General features: G+C 44.0%; 1 protein-coding gene across 1 annotated transcript in view; it reads right to left on the bottom strand.

Annotated features, from left to right (window-relative positions):
- The window catches only part of Plcxd2 (phosphatidylinositol specific phospholipase C X domain containing 2), a 50,668-nt gene extending 32,181 nt beyond the window's left edge, over positions 1-18,487 (bottom strand). Inside the window, exon 1 of the mRNA XM_059277007.1 lies at positions 18,004-18,487. Within this exon, the coding sequence (XP_059132990.1) occupies positions 18,004-18,166 (163 nt within the window). The 5' untranslated portion in view covers positions 18,167-18,487. The remainder of the gene's footprint in view (positions 1-18,003) is intronic.
- Positions 18,488-20,862: the final 2,375 nt, after the last annotated feature.

Genomic DNA, 20,862 nt, shown 5'->3' with positions numbered 1-20,862 from the left:
ATGCGCACGTGCGTGTGATGGGATATACAAAGAAGTCACTCCTGAGCTGTTTCCTGCAGGATGAATTGTAAGTGGCTAACTGAAGCAGGGGTGTTGGCTAATAGGATATTAGGGCAGAAAAAAGAGCAATTCACAGACTGGGGTCATAAAACGAACCTATTTACTTTAGGGGTTTCCTTTAGGCCCTAAATTGTCTGACTCCATACAAAACAAAGTACAATGCTGGACATTTCTTTAGTCAGGCTGGACTCTATTTCTACCGGATTTTCCCCATCTCTTCCACCTGTCACTTCTGCATTTCGCCACGTCAGCCCTTCTGGATTCCCTGAAGGGGCCCTGTGTCCCATTTCTACTTATTCTCCTTTGCTTCCTTCTGTGGCCTTCTAGACTGCCCTTCCTCCTCACCCTTTCAAATGCTGCTCACAGGTCCCCTCTTCCTCAAAGCTGTGCTGCAGCCAACTCCACCAGGAAGCAACCTCCCTACCCTGCAGTCCTCCAGCCCAGCTGGCATTGATTTAGGAAGCACTGGCCATAGTCTGAGTTTGCTGGCCTCATTCCAACTGCTGGATATTGCCTACAAGTGTATGAACTGTAGCTCACTCAAATTTTGTTATAGTATCTACGATGATATTAGGCATAAAAGTAGGCAATCAGAAGGGATGGTTACTAGTAGCTATATAAAATCCTAGATTTGTTTTGTGATAGATAGTGTTTTAATTACACTGTACTTAATGCTTATTATATCTTTTAGGTTGTTTGTGATGCGGTCCAGCTAGGCAGCCCTGACTACTGCTCACTAGATACTCACTACTGCTCAGGATGGCCTCGGCATGTCCTGTTTACCTATTTAATTTTTCTTTTCTTTTTTTTTCTTCAATGTGAAGAGTTTAGCCATACCCAACTAGACATGGTGGTATCTATTCGCTTAGCACTTGGGAAGTGGAGACTGGGTGATCAGGAGTTCAAGGCCTTCTCAAGGTCTGTCTCAAACAAACAAAACCCCCAAACACCAGGTTTGGTGATGCACACCTGTGATTCCAGAATTCAGGAGGTAGAGGCATGCTATTGCAAGTTTGAGGCAACCTGGTCTATATAATAAGTTCTGGATCAGCCAAGGCTACATAACAAGACCCTGTCTTCCTAACACACGAACAAAAGGATTTGAGTTTCTTAGAAGTCTAGTTTTGACCTTTGTTCCCTAGAGGTTCTGTGGCCTCATGGAAAAGTCTAAGGATGTGACTTAAGGTAGGATTTTGAAAGGGTCAAATATTGTGGTCAGCTGTATGGAGGTCCAGTCACATGTGGACACAGGAGGCCAGGTGTCCGGCAATGCTTTGCAAATTGTCACGTATCAATCCCTGGGAAATAATGCAGCTCCATGACCCCATAGGGAGTGAGCAACTGGAAGCGACATGTTTGGAACATTTTTATACTGAGCCCTGTGTACCCTTTCTCTGAGTTATAATCTGTAGCCTTGCACGGAAATAAGCAATAACCGTGAGCACACAGCTGTCGGTGAGTTCTATGAATCTTAGCAAATTATTGGACATGAGGAAATCTTGAGTTAGCAGAGTAGAGGTGAGCTTCTGGATTGTGTAACTTTGCACAGATATTATAATTAGCTCCATTTTACAGACAGGGAAACTACGGGACCGAAAGGTTAAGCTTTTCCTCAAAGGTCAAGTAGCTGCCAAGCCTACAGGCACCAGGAACAGAAGTTACACCCTGAATGATGGGTGCTGCTGTACTTCTTTCCAGACAAATAAAAAGTGAAAAAGAGGCCAATCACTGACTCTGAGTAATGGGGCTTGTCAAGCAAGCCTGGCAACCTATATTTGATGTTTGGGACCCACATAAAGGTAGAAGAAGAGAACCGACTCCACAAAGTAGTCCTCTGACCTCCACACTCCAGTGGAGACCCATATGGCCCCAAACACATACCATACACATATAGACACACAAAAACATAACCACCCCCCAACACCCACATATACAGGCACACAGGCAAATTAACGAAACCGAAACAAAAAACTCCAAACTCCTAAAGATGGACACAATGTATACATGTAGCATCATGTAAATTATTTGAGAGTGTGCCTGGTAAAAATGTGCAATTGTTCTAAATCAATTAAGATAATAATAGAATAATAGGATAAGACACAAAATACTAAGAACAGATATAAAAATCAACATATGTTCTTAAATGCAGGTGTCTAGGGTAGGTATTTCTGATGAGAAACAGAGCAAGACAAGGTGTCACAGTGTAGCCCAGGTTGACCTCAAACTTGGGAACCTCTTAACTTTGCAGCATTGAGACTAAGACAGATTAGAGCAGTTTTGTTTTGTTCCGTGTTTGGGTTTTTTGGAACGGGATCTTACTCTGTAGGCTGGGTTGGCTTGGAACTTGCTATGTAGATCAGGACGACCTCACACTGTGGCAATCCTGGATGGCTCTGCTGGTTTATCAGCTTGAGCCATCATGCCTGGCCAGGACAGTGTTTATAGAAAAGTATTTTGTCTCACAGCCCAGGCATTTAATCTCTACAAATTTGATATGAATAAATCAATTTGCATGCTGAGCTATTTCAGTGGCCTGAGCTGAAAAATAGAGTAATTTACAAAGCTTTATGTGAGAAATGAGCCTTACGGTTAGAATATACAGCAAAAGATTCACTTAGGAAATTCCTCACCATGCTCGGGAGCTGTTTTATTCTACCTGGCCTTTCCATCTTAATTACTTCTATGTGACCCAATTCAGAATCATTAGCTGGAGTCATCTGATGCCAGTATGCCCTGCTAAGTGCCCCCTCTGCCCTCTGTGCTTTGCTGGTACTCAGCACATCCATGAGGAACTGATATCACTGTGTGGGGAGAATCTCCATATCTGTCTCCATCACTGGACTGTAAGGTAGTCCAGACATGGTCAGGTGGAATGCACGCCCATCTCTCTGTTCTCTAAGGTACTGACTACATGTGTGCAGAGGATGTGCAAACACAACTACCTGAAGGAACAGACATTTAGAGACGTGCTTAATGCCAGTGAGCTTGGGCCCCTTGATCCATTTGCAAACCTCTGTTAGGTCCACCCATCTTCCTCTTACAGAGAGAGCTCCTTCTAGCTGCCTTTTTTACCCCTACACCTGTTTACCCCTGGCTCCATTTATCGCCATTGGTCCTTCTGGCTTATCTAGGGCAATGAAGAGGAATGTGCCAGAAGACATAGAAGACAAAAATAAACCAGAAAAGGATGACTAAAACAGCAGCTATAAGAAAAATCTGCAGTGAACGATTTAAAAAGAAAAGTCCTAGAGACTAGATTTCCTGAGTTAGTTTCTCATATGGTCTCCTGGGGCTTCCCACGTCACACACCCATTAGGTCCCTGGAGAAATGCAGCATCTGCAGAGAACACGACTTCCTATTAACAAGAGCACCAAGCTAAGCATCCTTTAGGATGGTTGGAGTTAACCAATGGAGCCAAGATTCAGGATCAGGGGAACCATTTAGGGGTCTCTCAAACCAGAGAACAACATCATTATACGTCATTGCCAATCCAAGGGGATACACTTCAACTCTCAGGCTTGATTATTTTTCATGAGCCGTGTGGGAGCATGTTAATAATAACCATCAAACTGCCAGCAAAATCGGAGAGGACCTTGTGGCCAATTTAATTTGTAATCAGTTGCCTATTGAATTCATAATTAGTCACAATACACCAAACCAACGTGTAAAGTTGAAACCTGGAAGCAGAGGGTCTTAATCAACATATTGCTTTTATGTGTGCAGAAGCTCAGAGGCCCCCCTTTCACCGTCTGAGGAGAGACACAACCCAGGGACCTGGTCTACCAGTGCCTGATTGGAAGGAAGTTGCAGGAAGGAGTGGCTTCACAGGTGCTTTCCAGAGCGAAGTGATTTTCAAATAAAATATTTATTTGTAAAACACATACAAGAAGGGCTTCTCTGGCCATGGGCACTACTCCACAGGCCAGTCTTTCCCTGAGCTGTAATAAGAATGGAAAGATTGTACCAAGCCTCTGTTCCCCATACCCCTGCAGGACACATGCATATGCTATCACCTCAAATAGTCTCCATAACTCACTCCTCAATTCAGCCCCCATATCCTGATTATTGCAGGTTTAAGGGGTTTCAGTGCCACACATGAGAGGCATTGTAAAGCTCTCTCTATAAGCACGGGTGTCTATTATCTTTCAAAAGATTTTCCTGGTCTTCAAATGTCCAGTAGGCTCTGATCCCCATCCACAAATAGACATTGTCTAGAGCAGTGGTTCTTAACCTTCCTAATGCTGTGACCCTTGCATACAGTTCCTCAGGTTGTGGTGACCCCCAGCCATAAAATTAATTTCATTGTTACGTCATAACTGTAATTTTGCCACTGTTAAGAATCATGCTGTGAATGTCTGATATGCAGGATATCTCATATTCGACCCCTGTGAAAGGGTTGTTCAATCCCCCGAAGGGGTTGCGAACCACAGGTTGAGAACTGCTGGTCTAGATGACCCACTTAAATTCCTCTCTTCTCAATTATGTCCCACTCTGTCTCCAAGCAGAGAACACCACCTTTGTGGGAGTCACCTCTCACAGAAGGGAGCCTTCTCAACTCTGAGGTAATCCTGTTTCCCTTAACATTTTAACATGGAAGAAACAAATAATAGTGGGGGAAAAAAAAAACAGGCAAATGTTTAGGAGAGGAGCAAAGTTATATTAAGTGAAATATTCTGCTGCAAAATCCTCCTGCTTTTATGGAGCTCCTCGGTGAAACCTCAGATGTCAATGTGTGGGGAGGAAAAGTGGTTGATGATTGTGGTAAAGCAAGCCCCGTTTCCACTTCCCAGAAAGCGTGTGTGCTGCACACAGCCAACTGTCCCCCCACCCCACCCCCAGTGCTGCAAAAGACATGGTTGGGGAAAGAGTTCAACGGGAAATGACCAGATCCAAGAAAAACAGGGAGAAGACTCAATCAGCACACAAATGGACCGGCTCTCTGAGACTTGACATCCAGGACTTAGTTCTTTTTATTTTTATTTTTATTTTTATTTTTTCAAGACAGGGCTTCTCTGTGCAGTTTTGGTGCCTGTCCTGGATCTCACTCTGTAGCCCAGGCTGGCCTTGAACTCACAGAGACCCACCTGGCTCTGCCTCCTGAGTGCTAGGATTAAAGGCATGCACCACCTGGCCTTATTTCTTAAAATAGGTAAAAAAAAAATCTTAATTGAAATCTAAACAAAGTTATAGACTTTAAAGGATGGGTCACTGAGAGTATGACTCAGTAACAACATTTGCATAACACTTCAGGAGGAGTTCTGGGTTTGATCCCCAACGCTGGCTGCATAAAACTAAGCATGATGGCACACACCACTCAAGAGCTGGAACCAGGAGGATCATCCTTGGCTACATATCGAGTTCAAGGCTAGCCTGGAATGCATAGGAATTTACTTTTTTTAAAAAAAATTAAAAACAAAACAGGAATACAAGCTTAAAACTTGAATCATCTGATATTGTATATAATAGCCTCGGTGAGTAGAGGGAGATGGGCCAACTCTGCAATTAAGATTTAACTCTGAAATCATCTCCACTATGTTATATCCCAAGTCTGAGATGTCCCCCATACACTTGAAGCTCAGCAGGTCTAGACTAAGCAGATATGCCTCGCAACGATGTTCACACCGGCTGGCACACCAGTGCAGGCATTCTGGGAATGTCTCCTCCTCCTCGATACCTAAGTCACTTTCGCACTCACCCGTTTCTCTTTCTGGCTAATCACTAAGTCCAGCTGACATTTCCTCTTAAGTGTCTCCAGCTTCTGTCCCCTTTCTGTGGTCCACATTGTCACTTATTGTTCCTCGGTCAGGTTGTTTCCTACTTGGATGACCCCCTGCCATGTGCCTTGGTTACAGCTGCTACTTGTTCCCATACCTTTTGTACTGCAGCTGGAGTGACCTTTTAAACTGCAAGGTTGACATTTTCAGTCACCTGCATAAAAACCTTCACACTCCTCACTGGACGGCTTGTTTCTCTGAGACAGTCTCGTGTTGCCCTCGCTGGCCCTATACTCACTATGGAGACTCTGATGACCTCCTAAATGCTGGGATTACAGGTTTGTACCACTATGCCCTATTTTACAGCTACACTAGAACTCGGTGTGTGCTTTTTCAGAGCTCTCACAACTAAGCACCACCCTCTAGGACCTCTTCATACTCTTGTTAAGGAGACATTAAGCCCCTATGCAGATTATTGGACCTCTAAGTACTTTATGACCTTACCCCTTATACTTTCCCCTTTGTCAACTGAGACACATCTATAATGAATTATTTCAGTGCATTAACGGGCCTCTCTGGACTCCCAGCTCTTGTTAGGACGCCCCTGCCATATGCTCTTCCAGATGCAGCTGGAACCTCCCCTCTTATCTTACATTCACATTATGCTGTAACAGGCTGATTAAACGTGCATTCCTCCAACTAGCTTTTTGAAGGCAGAGACCATGCTCTTATTGACAGTCTTTGAATTACTAGTGCCTGGGAGAGAGTCTGCTGTACAGAAGGTAATCGACACATGGGTTGAACATAGTAAAGGAAACAAAGCCAAGGCTGCTGGGTTTTTTGGCCTCCAGCTAGCTCTAACAGCTGATGGGTCCTTTTGATTCATTTTGCTCTAAGGCAGTCAGGGGTCTTTCATCAACTCCCGAACAAAGCTTTCAGTGGATGACTTGAGCATAGAACTCAATTTTGGCATGACATACGGGGAGCTCTTTAGGACCCTGTGCCTGCCTGCCTTTCCATTCCTCATCTCCATCCCTTTATTTAAATGAAATCTATTCTGATCACACCAGATTGTCTGGGTTTCTTCAAGGTCACCATCGTCTTCTAAACCTCAGTTCCTCTGGCACATGACTCTCCTCCCCCTCCAACACCTTCTAGTTTATTATGAGTCTACTCAAAGGTCCCCTTGAAGTAGGGTAATAAAAAAAAGGAAGATTGAGGGGACTCAGGAAGAGAAAGGAGACTTCCAACCCCAGAGTCTGGCTGAAGTTTCCTAGTAGCTGAGGGTCAAGAGTTTCAGCAGAATTACTATTTTCTGGAAAAGTTGCCTACACAGCATTCCTTTTTAGATATAGATCTTTTCAGATGGAAAATTAAAATAGCCCCCAAAGATACTTATGGATATATGACTTTTGAGTGGGGCCTTTCTTCTTTTCCAGATGTAAACATGTAATTTTGAATTTTTTTCACAAACAAGACTTGTAAACTAACCTGTTTTATAGCAATAACATGTCTTAATTCCCTTGAGAAACCCTTTGGCCTACAGTTTTACCATCTCAGTTGTAACTCAGCCAATACACCCCAGGATTTCATTTAACTTCCTTGCCATCTTTTGAGATGTACCTTCAGGAGCCTCCGAATCACGTATATGCCTGCTGTGAAGACATTTAAGTATGACTCTTTCTTGAGATGCCTGCAATCAAGAATGTATTCACTTTTCCCCTAAGCATTTCTCTTTCTATTAACCCATGTGTAGCACGAATCTTAAAAGTTCTTATTAATAAAAACAAACCTGAAGCCAGGTATTGTGATGAATCCTGGAAGATCAGAGAAGCAGAACAAGCCACAGCTTCCTCACCTTGCCAATTCCTCAGCTGATCCTGTTTCCTCAGTCTGGAAGCCTCTGAGTCCTCATCCAAAATGAATCTCAGCTGAACTGTTTGTTGCTCGAAAGCCTGAAAGCTTAACCAACCATAGTTCCTGGTCCTCACGCCTTACATACCTTTCTGCTTTCTGCCATCACTTCCTGGGATTAAAGGCTCACTTCCTGGGATTAAAGGCATGAGTCACCATGCCTGGCTGTTTCCAGTGTGGCCTTGAACTCACAGAGATCCAGACGGATCCCCCGCCTGAGGAATGCTAGGATTAAAGGCATGTGCTAACACTGCCTAACCTCTATGTTTAATATTATGGCTGTTCTGTTCTCTGACCCCAGTAAGTTTATTAGGATGCACAATATATTGGGGAACACAATATATCACCATACCCACACACCCTAATCTATGTTCAAAGTCTATAAACTCCAGTTGGGCATGCTAGCATACTCCTAGCGCCCTTCTTCAATCATAGCACTTGGAGGACAGAAGCAGGAAGATCAGGAGTTCAAGGCTAGCCTCAACTATTTACCAAGTTCACAGCCTGTCTCAATCCCTACTCCAAATAAGGAAGTAAAATAAACTTCAACTCTATTTCGTACCACTGATCCTGACATTCTGCAGGAATCCAGGAATCCTGGCTTTGAGTGAGCAGAGTTTTCTGGAGGCAACATTTTGCAATGTGTAAGAGTTTCTGACCCCTGCTCCACTGCCGTGGACAATCTCTTGCCTTGTTTTCCTTCTGGGAACAGGACTGGGAGCTAGTTTCCTGGGTATTACAGCTTCTGTGCATTCTTCTCAGTCATGTTTGAATTTTAGGGTTTTTTTTTTCTAAGATGATCATTTCATGAAGAGTAGGGAGAAGAATATTTCACCTGATCTGCTACAATATATGGCACCAAAATAAATATTATAAATTCATGATTTTCCTTTAAATGAGTTATAATTTTCTACATGGGCAATGAGAATGAGAAAAGACAAGAGGGGTTAAAAAAAAACACTAATAATTAAAGTCAAATTAATATTGCATGCTCACTAATTCCCAGGAGGCTCTACGTGGACTCTGTGCTTGATCTAAACTCACCTCTCAGAAAGACTGAAACAGTTTCAGAAAGAAAAGACTTTCACCTGTTTGCAATTGCACTTGAAGACTATTGCTTTTAGAACATAAGACTTCAAAAAATACATGTTCATAAGATATTCATCTCGGGCTGACAGAGTCCTGAATATTTGAGTTCCTCCATTACTGCAGACTATGGCTGTACTCCAAAACACTTAGGAGGTACAAATGGCTCCTTCATTCTCTCTTTTTTTCATCCTCACTGGCTTGGAACTCACTGTGTAGCCCAGGCTGTCTTCAAATCTGCAGCAAGCCATCTACCTCAGACTTCCAAGTGGTGTGGACCACTGCACTTGGCTCTGTTTTTTTTAATTTTAATATTGTTGGATTTGTTCATAAAAAAATACTGATAGAATATGGTATACACACACAAATACACACACACACACACACACACACACACACACACACACACACAAATTCTGGAGTAAGCAGAAATTGCAAGCAAGGAACTACTCCTTTAGAAATTTTCTGCTCCTGGAAGACAGTGTACCCACAAAGGAAGGATTCTATCTCAAGAGTTGACATGACTTAGATGTCCCACTTAGAGAGCGCCGCTGGCCTCTGTAACCCAAGCTGTTTCCTCTTGGAGTCACCTGGAGATCTTCAAATGTACTCCTCTTATACCATTTGATTCTCAGGGTTGTTCAGCAATATAACCAAAAGCCTTGCAACTTTTAACGCCACAAGTGAGACACAGCTGGCCTCCTACTTAGCCAGATTCATAAACACACAAACCTCTGGCTTCAGAAGAATCTGGCAGGGGAGCAGGCAGGAAAGAGCCACCGAACTGTCAGTGGGAAGGGTGGCAGATTGTTCATGAGGCATGAGCAATGAGAGACGTCAGAATTTGGACCCTCTTGGGGGGAGGCCAAGATCATAGCAATTGTGTGGTACCTGTGGGGAGTGCATGTGTGTTGGTGTGTGCAGGCTGAGGCATCTGTTTGCATGGATGGTGAATGCACTCCTGTAGTCATCATGGGGTGGGGGTTGTAGGATATAATTGATGGGGTCAAGGAGGGTAGCTGCTAAGGGAATGACAGAAAAGGCACCACAAACATGGCCTGCCATGTCACAGAGAGCTGAGTCTTTCCCAGAGGCTTCAGATGTCTACAGATGACAGGGTCTGGCAGCTGAGTTAGGTGTGGGTGGACAAGACAGAGTCAACAACCAAAGGAGATTTTTCCAGCTCTCTTGACCAGCTGTTAAACATTGCATTTAAGACTCCCTTGGCATTCACAGCTAGGCAACCATGGGCTTCTTTCTATCCTGTCCCTAAAGCTAACCCTCCTAGGGGCGTGGCCTGTCAAATTATGCTAATCTGATCAGAGGGGCTCTCAGGGCTTAATTGGATAGTGGGCTCCTTAATTAGACTGCAAATTACCTGAGGGTATAGATTGCACCTCAGGCCTCTTTTCTTGTTCCATCTAGGCTCAATCTTTGGATCTTGTGATTGGCTTTATAAAGATACATAATAATAATCGTATGGAGCGTATTTTGTACCAGAATGAACACTATATAAATTAATTCTTAGATTAAGCAAGTAAGGTGAGATACTTTATCTTGACCAAGGTTTCAACACTTGGAAGGAGTAAATCCAGGCAATTCGGTAGAGCACTTAAATTCTTAACCAATTCATGGTCCTGCCTGCCTGTGTGTATGTGTGCATGTATGTATGTATGTATGTATGTATGTATGTATGTATGTATATTGATATTTACTTTGTGGTGCTATTGAGGATGAAACCTGGGGCCTGGTGCATGCCAGGCAAGTTCCCTACCAGAGTTATATCCTCTCAGCTTTTGGTGTTTTGAGACAATGTCTTGCTACGTAGCCTGGGATGGCCTTGAACTTAAGATCTTTCTGGCTCAGCCTCTCTGACATTGAGATTACAGGCCTTCACCACTGCATCTAGTCCAGGATCCCACTTCTAACAGGTACAGACGATGCCTGAATTCTTGCTCTTTTTCTGTGACATTGGGACAGGTGTTCAGGAAGTGAAGAGCTGTCTCAGGAGAGAAGGCTGTTCGTGGGAGCACCCATGTTGAAGCTGCTCTGTCTCCCCCCAGGCCTACTGGAAGTGAAGACCTAGCTGGGCTGGTGGCACAGTTTTGTGACACTAGCTACTCAGGAGGCTGAGCAGGAAAACAGTGAGTCTAAACAAAGCCTGCCTGGGCAATCTAATAAGACCCATTCTCAAAACTAAAAAGTGAAAAGATGGCTGGAGATAGAGGTTGGTGATAAAGTGCTTATTTAGCATACATGAGGCCCTGGGTTCATTCTCCAGCGCTGTAAAACCAAACCAAGCCAAATCAAAAAAGCATTCCTGCTTAAGAAATCACTTGGTGTCTTATGATATGTTTTTAATTATGGAGTCAGCATTATTTGGTTTGGCTTTGCCCTTGCTTTTCCACAGCCTCATGTCCACCAGAAGAATGGATTTGTTCTGGGTTCAACTCAGAGCTCTGAACCAACCCCACACTGTTACACAGTCTCCTTGTTCACCTTTGAAATAATCGCTCCATTTCTTTTAGATGTATCACACTTGCTATGACTTCCAAATCTGAGCAATGGCCCCTTGATCCTGGTCCCTCTCATCCCCACTGATTTCATCTCCACATCACCCAAGTAAGAAGAAAGTGTGTACCCACATGGAGGATAGTTGTAGAAATCACCAAGTGATCATTAGTTCAACTTCATAGACAAGGACAGGATCCCAGAAGGGTAGGAAGGAAGAGGAGGGAGAAAATGCCAGCCACCTGAGAAGACAGAGTCATCTGGGAACTAGAGCTGGGCCAGTCACCTAAGACAGGATGGCCCTGGAGAAGGTGGGTAGGGCAGGGGCAGGCCAGGTCAGTGGGAGAAAGGTAAAAAGGGGAAGGAGAAACCAGAGCAGCGAGAGATAGCAACGGGAAAGGTGAGATGCTCCAGGCTGGTAAGGGAAGAAGGAAGGCAGAAAGGATGCTGGACCAAAAGCCTGTTTCTTTTCTAACTCTCACGCCCATCTCTTTGGCCTAGAATTTTCATTTCCTAGGGTGCTTGTGACAGGGCCTGTCGAGAGGTTCAGGAATACAGTGAATACCAACAAGAAGTGGGTTCAAAAGTTTTCTCATGGCTTCCTATGGCTTTTTACCGAAGGTGAACCTAAACAGTCTATTCAGTTTAGCTCTGACCACATTGGAGGAGGAGCTGGGCTCAGGAGACTGAGCCAGGGGGATAGCTTCAAATGGAAGCCAGACTTGGCTTATATATAGTGAGTTCAAGTCTGGCATGAGTTACAGTGTGAGTCCTTGTCTCAGAACACTAAAAATAAAAAGAAACAACGTAACCCAATCGAAAATGGTGACTGTGAAAAGAAACAGTGTAACACAACAGAAAATGATGACTGTGAAAAGAAACAATGTAACACTACAGAAAAGGATGACTGTGAAAAGAATGTAACACTACAGAAAAGGATGACTGTGAAAAGAAACAATGTAACACTACAGAAAAGGATGACTGTGAAAAAGAAACAATGTAACACTACAGAAAAGGATGACTGTGAAAAAAGAAACAATGTAACACTACAGAAAAGGATGACTGTGAAAAGAAACAATGTAACACAACAGAAAACCGATGACTTGAAAAGAAACAATATAACACTCCAGAAAAGGATGACTGTGTAAAGAAACAATGTAACACTACAGAAAAGGATGACTGTGAAAAGAAACAATGTAACACTACAGAAAATGACTGTGAAAGGAAACAATGTAACACTACAGAAAAGGATGAGTGTCAGACACCGACATTCTTCCTCTGCCACTTTCTGCATTATTCACTTATCAGTCACAAGTGTCTGAGCTTCTACCACATACTCAGTAGAATTGGGGTCACAAAGAGATATAGATGCTTTCAGCAACTAATTCACAGACGAGAGGAAAAACAGTAGGTTGAGAATGTCCCAACAAAAGGACTGACAAGGGCCATGAAGGAGTCGAGACAGGTGCCTCCATCCACGTCCCTCATCATTTAGCTCAACTGAACTATTTTATTTGGAGCTGCCCCTCCCCAACCTTAATCTTCAAGTAATATCTTATAGTCCTGACCCACCTACTAACTAACTCTGTCTCTGTCTCTCTGTCTGTCTCTGTCTCTCTGTCTGTTTCTGTCTCTCTGTCTGTCTCTGTCTCTCTGTCTCTGTCTGTCTCTGTCTGTCTCTCTGTCTGTCTGTCTCTCTCTCTGTCTCTCTCAGGGTCTCACGTAGCCCAGGCTTATGTAGAATTCACTCTGTGGCCCAGACTGACCTCACACTCATAGAGGCCTTCCTGATGCCTCAGCCTCTCAAGTGCTAGAGTCAGAGGCTCCAGCTACCCGACCCCCTCTGTAACCATTCCTCAAAACTAGGTCGAATGCCATTTTCCCAGCAAAGCTGAGAATACGAAATGGAGTTGCTCTGCCTATTCTGTGTGCTTCTGCCACACACTATCTGCATCTGTTTTGACATTTATCTCAGATTGCTCTTAACTGTATACGGTGGGGAGGTCTGCAGAGGTAGCTTTACATTGCTGGGTTAGATCTTTAAAAGCGGAGTTTTCTTAGAATGCACTCAGGATACAATGAGGTAGATCCTGCTTCCTTTCACACAATTATGCTCTTGTTGGAACTAAAACTAATTTCTTGTTTCAAAGGGACATAAAAAATGACCTCCAGATCTAAAAGGACTCAGCAATCCTTTCCAATACTTCTATATTTTAATAAAGAACTGGTTTTTAAAACCTTTAATCAAGCTGGGCAGTGGTGGCGCATGTCTTTAATCCCAGTAGAGGCAAAGGCATACTGATCTCTGTGAGTTCCAGGTCAGCTTGGCCTACAAAGTGAGTTCCAGGACAGCCAGGGCTGTTACACAGAGAAATCCTGTCTTGAAAAACAACAACAACAAAAACCAACCAACTAACCAAACAAACAAACAAACAAACAAAAAACTCTCAAACTCTGAATTAATCTTTAATCTGAAAAAAGATTAAGAATTTCTTTGAACTCAGTGTATTTTTTAATATGCTTACTTTTTGAGATGAGTCTCATTCTGTAGCCCAGGTTGGCCTGAAACTTACTACGTAGCCAAGAGTGGCTTAGAACTTGCAGCAATTCACCTGTTTCAACTTTCCAAGCACTGGAATTATAAATGTGACTCACCATGCCCAGGTCTTAATCGATATCTTAATCACAAGTGGAAATACTGCTATTTCATACCACAGCCAGAATCAACAGTATGACCCAAGAGCCTTCAACTCAAGAAGGCTCTTCCCAAGCCAAATATCTTACCTTTAATAAAGGAGAAAGAACATTGTTGAAAACAACAACAACAATAACAAAGCACCCCCCAAAAGAAAAGAAAAAAATTTAAAAAAAGGAAGAAAAGGGCAGAACAGTAACATATACAGAGAAAACAAATTCATTCAAAATTGGTATAGAGCCAAGTGCGGTGGTTCACACTGTAGTCCTAACCATCTACTTGGGAGGCAGAAGATGAAGGATTTGGTAAGTTCCAGGCCAGCCTAGGCTACAGAGTGAAACACCGTTAAAAGAAAAAGAAAGGAAGGAAGGAAGGAAGGAAGGAAGGAAGGGAGGGAGGAAGGAAGGAAGGGAGGAAGGAAGGAAAGAAGGAAGGAAGGGAGGGAGGAAGGAAGGAAGGGAGGGAGGAAGGAAGGAAGGGAGGGAGGAAGGAAGGAAGGGAGGGAGGAAGGGAGGAAGGGAAATGGTATACATTATATAGGTGAAAGAAAGAAAGATAAAAGAAAATGAAAGAAAAACTATTCCCTCTCAGAAAATGTCAATAGCATCAAGGAAAGTATTTGTATAGTAAACTTTAATTTTAAAAACTAGCATCTATAATTTCAAGATCTTTTACCTTGTAGAGATCAAATGACTAGACACAGTTGGGAATGAGAATAACTCTCAGATTCTCCTCCAAGATAATTCAATATGTTTGAGTGACCGTGGAGCTTAACAGGTGGGGTTAACAGTTGCGGAAGTAAAGTAATCCATCAGGGCTCTGTTGAGAGCACACGTCCACATGTGTTGTCTCCCATCAAAGCCTCGGCACATGCAGCAGGTGCTCCCACATTTGACATAATTAACTCCATCCAGACCTATGATTGTCAGACCCCTCACCCTTTTCCCGACCTTTCCTATGTTACTGCTGCCATAGGCCCCCTCCTGATGGATCTGGCTCAGCACACAGACACAGGGCATCAAAGCACCACTTCTGAATTTCAGTCTTACTGGGTTAGAATTCAAACAAGTCTGCCTGTCATCTATCTATCTATCTATCTATCTATCTATCTATCTATCTATCTATATCTGTTTGTCTGTCTGTCTATTTATCCATCATATATCTAATGTCTATGTACCTGATATCATTCACATGTATATTCTCTATGCCTCTCTCTAGACAGCTTTCCTCTGTATCTAGCTAGCATTCAAACTGATACATGATTGCTCAGATGAAAACCACCTAATTCAGGTTGGGTGTGGTAGACTAGGCCTGCAGTCCCCGGCATTTGAGAGGTAGAGGCAGAAGAATCAGGAGTCCCAGGCCAGCCAAGGCTACATGAGACTCTGTTACAAACAAACAAATGAATAATGACAACAAAAAACCATCCAGTTTTTACCACTCCTTTCACATACTGCAGAACATGGTCTCAGAAATCTGCCTTTCAGCCTCAAGGGCACCGAGGCAGTGAATGAGTGTTTTTGTTACATAAGCATTTAAATACTAGCTCTGCCACTCAGCATATATGCAATCTTGAGAAAACAATGCAAATTTTCTAGATGATAATTTCCTTATTTCTTTTTTGAGACAGGTTTCAAACTCACTATGCAACAGAGGGTGATCTTGAACCCCTAATCTTCCTGCTTGTCCTCTGCTCCATTTATATGCTGCTGGGGATCAGACTGAGAACCTCATCCATGCTAGGCAAGCACTCTACCAACAGAGCTACACCACAACCCCTAATTTCCCTTTTCAAAAATGAGGGTACTAATATCTATTGATTTCATGAGAAGTATAAGTACTTGAGGTAATGTATGACAGTGGGTACTTCAGGGTGGAACTCAATAATGGATAGTTACCATCAGGCGTGGTGGCCCATGGCTGCAATTTGGAAGGCTGAAGCCAGGCTAGGCTACATAGGGGAGATGTTTCTCAAAGAAAGGCTAGAAAAAAATAAAGTGTGTATGTGTTGGGGGTTGTGGTGGTTATGACCAAGGTAGCAATATTGCAGAGGAAGGGGCCGATGATGGAGCCCTCTTCCTGAACACCTTCCATAAATTTTTATTTCTCATAAAGCTAGGCTGAACCTGACTGCAAGCCTTTCTCTGGGACACATTAAAAGTCAGGGTGCAGTAAAGATAACCAGCAATGGGGGCTGGTAACCAGCAATACATGGATGGTACTTAATGTTTGAATTTCCTGTTCTGAGCTGACATACCTACATATGTCTCTTCCATTCCTGGGAAAAAGACATTTGATGGCAGTAAATGCAACCTGTTTAGGGAAGTTGAGGACACTATTTTCTTTTCCACTTAGCAGGAAGACTTTGCTTCACAGAGTAGGGTCAACAAACCCCGAGTGCTTCATAGAACCAATACCGAGTTCCCAGTAAGGCAGTGGTTCTCAAGAATTTTGTTTCCTCTGGCAATTCTAATAACTGAAACATACTATGGATCAAGAACAAACACTCATATTCTTTGTAGAGTCAGTCAGAGTTCACAGTCAAGTCCAATAGTGCTACAGTTTGAACTGTCCAAAGTACAAGGAAGAAGGAAGCCCAGCCTACTGGGACATGCCCTGAATGACAGGGTCATTTAGGACCTGCCTAAGATGCCATTCTGTTTGCAAACATGAACTACCTGCCATATCACTCAGCAAAATAATTCCATCCAGGAGCCGGAAGGCAAATGACTCATGTTAAAAGTGTCCCATGCATCGTTTTGGAGATGACTCCATAGGCATCAATTAAACATGGAAAAGACATGTTCTAAAGCATGGCCATCTGGCATTTCCCAAGGAACTGTAGTTAAGGGGCAGTAAAACAGAAGCGATTGTTGTAACTGTAACAAAATTTTGCAACCTTTCCCTTGTTCAGCAGCAGTGAGGGCCCATGAGGACAACGATCCTGGAAGAGCTCCAAAAGAAGAGGGAGGGAAGGCAAAACCTGCATCCAAAGCCAGCATCCCTCTTCCCCATGCATAGAAAGCAGATGGAAGTGGCATGAGGTCATCTTTAACGCAGAAAAAAAAGTAGATAGGTCCAGGGGATGTTTGTGAGTTTGTCTGATAGTCTAAAGATGACCTTTAATTGCTACGTGTCCAAGAAAGAGAAAGAACCAGTCCACCCCTCGCTCCTTGAGTGCTTTCTAAGTGCCAGCATCACAGGACTTTGCTCACCTCACCAAGCCAAGCTCAGTGTGGTCTAAACATCCTTCCCAAGACAACCATGCTTTAACAACCCTTTCCGAGGAAAGATGAACTGATTGCTGGAGAGTGATGTCAAGCTTTAAAGCCTCTGGCAGGGGATGCAGCAGGAGCAGGGGTGCTTTTCAAGGCTACAGTTCTAGACCAGCCAGGCAGACACCTGTGTATATATAGACAAAGCTTCAAACACTATCACTTCATCACACCTAATGACTGCCTGTGAGGACAGCTTGCCGCCTCTATTTCTGGATTTTCCAACAACAAAACTATGTGCCTCCATATCCAGCCCCGAGTCTGAACCTATTTCCTAATAGTTATCTGATTTTTTTTTTCCCACACAAGGTCAGATAAACGAGAAAAGAAATATTTTTCAGCTTTAATTTTGATCCAAAGCTAAGATTGTTAACGACTTTTTATCCATTATCCTTGATCTCTCCCCCTTTTCCTTGAATGATTCAAGTCAGTGAGCCCTTCCCATACCCGGAGCTCAATATTAAGAAGGTTAACAATCTTAGATTGAGGCTGTAAGGTATAAACAAAATAAAAACAAGAAAACAACAGTGCAGTGATTCCATTCTTCCGGCTGTCCCCTTGGCCAGTGATGCAGTCTGCCTGACTCTCTTTCAAGCAGCTACCTTCCTGTTAAGTTTTTTATTTGGAAATAAAAGAGATCACTGACAATTATTTTTTTTTAACACAACAGAAAACAACCCAGCCCATTAACAAACACTAAAATGGCAGAATTAAACACAGTGTGAACAAGTAGTTATAGACGAATACCTGGGATTGCCAGATTGGAAAGGGGGACGTTGTGGAGGTGAGGGGGGAGCGAGGCCATCCAGTCAGCATTGCAGACCTCCGAGGCCGCCTTTGTCCCGCTGGGATTGGGAGAGCAGATGGTGCCCATCCTGAGTTTCCTCCTGGCCTTTCTAAATGCTAGCATCCCTCTTGTCCACGATTTAGACAGGCTCAGCCCAGTGCCACTCACTCTGTGATCATCACCGCTCGGGGCTCTCTAGACATTTCAGAGCACATGGGTCACGCCAGCCTTTTCAAGACGCTTTTTCTGGCCGGGAGATGGGTTAACTAGGTGCTTCTCTACCCGCTGTGCCCGCAGTCCCCACCCTCTCCGCCTCGCTTCTGAGATCCACTCCCTTAATCTCCTCAGTGTCCCTGCTCAGTTAAACTTCTTAGTTTCCCTCGGGAGACGGGGGAGGCAGGCCCGAAGGTACAAACCTCACTGACACCTACAGCATCCAGGAACAGCCACACCCGCAGCTACTCACACGACAGGTGCCCACAGGGTATAGAGACGTGCAGCGGGCTGCACAACACGTGTGCGCCCGGGTTGCACCATCTCTAGTTCATGGGTGCTTCCGTGGGTGTCCCTGGGCTAGTACCCAGCCTGGGCCTGCCTGCCACCCGCCCCCACCCGGCTTGTCTGCCCCCTGCCCTGTGCTTTCCTGAAAGGCTCTCCGAAGTGTAACCGGCGGCCCCGGGACTCTGGCGGCCCCGCCCCGCACTGCCGGGCAGATTTGCCAGGCTAGGCGAGCTATGATTGGCCGCTGGCGGGGTCCGTTCTGATTGGCCGACGCCCCGGGGGCCCGCCCCTGCCTCCCTCTCCCACGCCTCCCCTGCCTCTTAGCTCCTCCCTTCTCCACTCAGACTCTGCCGGTGGACAGACCGCGCTGAGGCCTGCTGCTCCCAAAGGGGAAGTGTGCACCGTGCCGGCTGTCTTCAGATTGATTTTTCCACCTAGATCTTCAAGGCGACCACAAAATAGTTCTCCCCCTTTCCTCCGCCTTGCACTCACTGTGGTGGAAATTACCCAGAGAGCACTACATTTTCCGCAAACCACGGAAGCAGCCAGAACAGGAGAGCTAGAGAGGCCGAGGGAGGTGCTGCGGCTCATATTTGGAGGGGAACTACCAAGGATGGTTTGTGTTTGAAACGGTGCAAACTGACAGTTCCCCTACCCAGCCCGCCGTAGCCGGTCACTGTCATTATTCCCACTTTACAGAGGAGGAAATGAATGGTGCTTTACGTTCGTATTGCTGTTGTTTGGAACCTTCTTTTGAATTATTTGTCCCATCTGCTCTTCACAGTATTACCACAATGCTGAAAGGGTTGCTGATACACTTCCTTTTAACGGATGAAACAAGCCAGAGGCAGGACACATGGGGCAGCCTTTGCAAACCTCATTTTGAAAATGAGGTTCCCTAACCTGGTCTCTAGAACACCAGACCCATTTCTCTGCTGCCTGAAATGTTCCCACTTCAAACAGTACTTAAATATAGTACTGAATTTTATGACCTGATAGGATTGCTTAGAATTTTGATTACATGTATATATTTCTTATACGTGTTTATCTGTGAGCACGCACATGTGGAATTCAGAAGACTGAGTGCTCCAGTTCATTGTTTCCACGATGTGGATCCCAGGGATCAGGTCGTTAAAATAAATAAATAAATAAATAAATAAATAAATAAATAAATAAATCAATCACAGTGGTATTTTGGCAAACAGACAAATTTATTTTAAAATGAGGTGGCCTTTATGGCAGGAAGGACCTAGAGACTCAGGAGTGCCCTAGGGGAAAAGAAAACAGTGGCCAGGACTCACACACGCAGAATACCAGAGGCTCCTGTCTAGAACCCTAGGCCAGATGCCATTTAATCACCAACTTATCTCTGTACCCCAGGCCACCTTTCCATAGCCATAGTTCCTGATGCACAGCGATGCCTTTTGACATACATTTCTTCTTCTCGGCTCTTCTTAACATTCACTTAAACTAGCTTCACTGCGTAAAATTACTAAGTCTCCATGGAGTGTTACTTGACAGCTCATTAAAAGGAAGTATATAATGTTTATCTTGTATCTTCTGGTGTTTAAAGGGCATCGCAGTCTATATGGTTCTTTTAACGATACCACAAGATCTCAGCAATATCTCATCTAGCTGTTAGACTCAACAAAATCTCCCCGCAAGACAAGAAGTCCCTCAGTGGAGCCGTATCTCAAGATTTGTTTTGGAAATTCCACCTCTCTGGTCTTCCTTTGATTACATATGTATGTATTTAATTCCCAGACAAGATCGGTTTTCTGGAAGCTAAGCCAAACCAAATGTGCTCCTGTAGCTCAGCTCTGAAGTGTTCTGGGTACTTCCTCTTCTCCAGTAGATTTTCTTGTTAGTGAAGTGGCAATGGTAACAAGAGTTGAGGAGTTCAGAAACCCTCCTTACGGGAAGCAGGGACCTTTGACTTACACTGCAGAAAATAACTTCAGGCTAGGTCTTCATGAAGCAGAGCTGGAATTTAATGAGATTTGAGTAGGACTGGCATGTAGCTCAGTTGGAAGAGTGCTTGCCTAGCATGGACAAGGTGGTGGGTTCCAACCCCAGAACCACAGAAGCCAAGCATGGTGGTGCAAGTCTATGACCCCAGCCCTCCAGAGGAGGAAGCATGATGACCAGAAGTTCAGAGGTACATAGTGATTTTTGAGAATAACCTGGGCCACATAATAAGTCTGGGCATGGTGGCTCATACCTCTAATCCCAGCACTTGGGAGACTGGGAAAAGAGGATAACAAATTTGAATCCAGTCTAGTCTGCATTAAGTAATGTGCCAATAAACCAAAACAAAG

Source organism: Peromyscus eremicus, chromosome 12 (assembly GCF_949786415.1).
Source record: "Peromyscus eremicus chromosome 12, PerEre_H2_v1, whole genome shotgun sequence".
Classification (NCBI taxonomy): Eukaryota; Metazoa; Chordata; class Mammalia; order Rodentia; family Cricetidae; genus Peromyscus; species Peromyscus eremicus.
The sequence above is the reverse complement of the archived record's forward strand: the minus strand, read 5'-3'. Positions and strand labels throughout refer to the sequence as shown.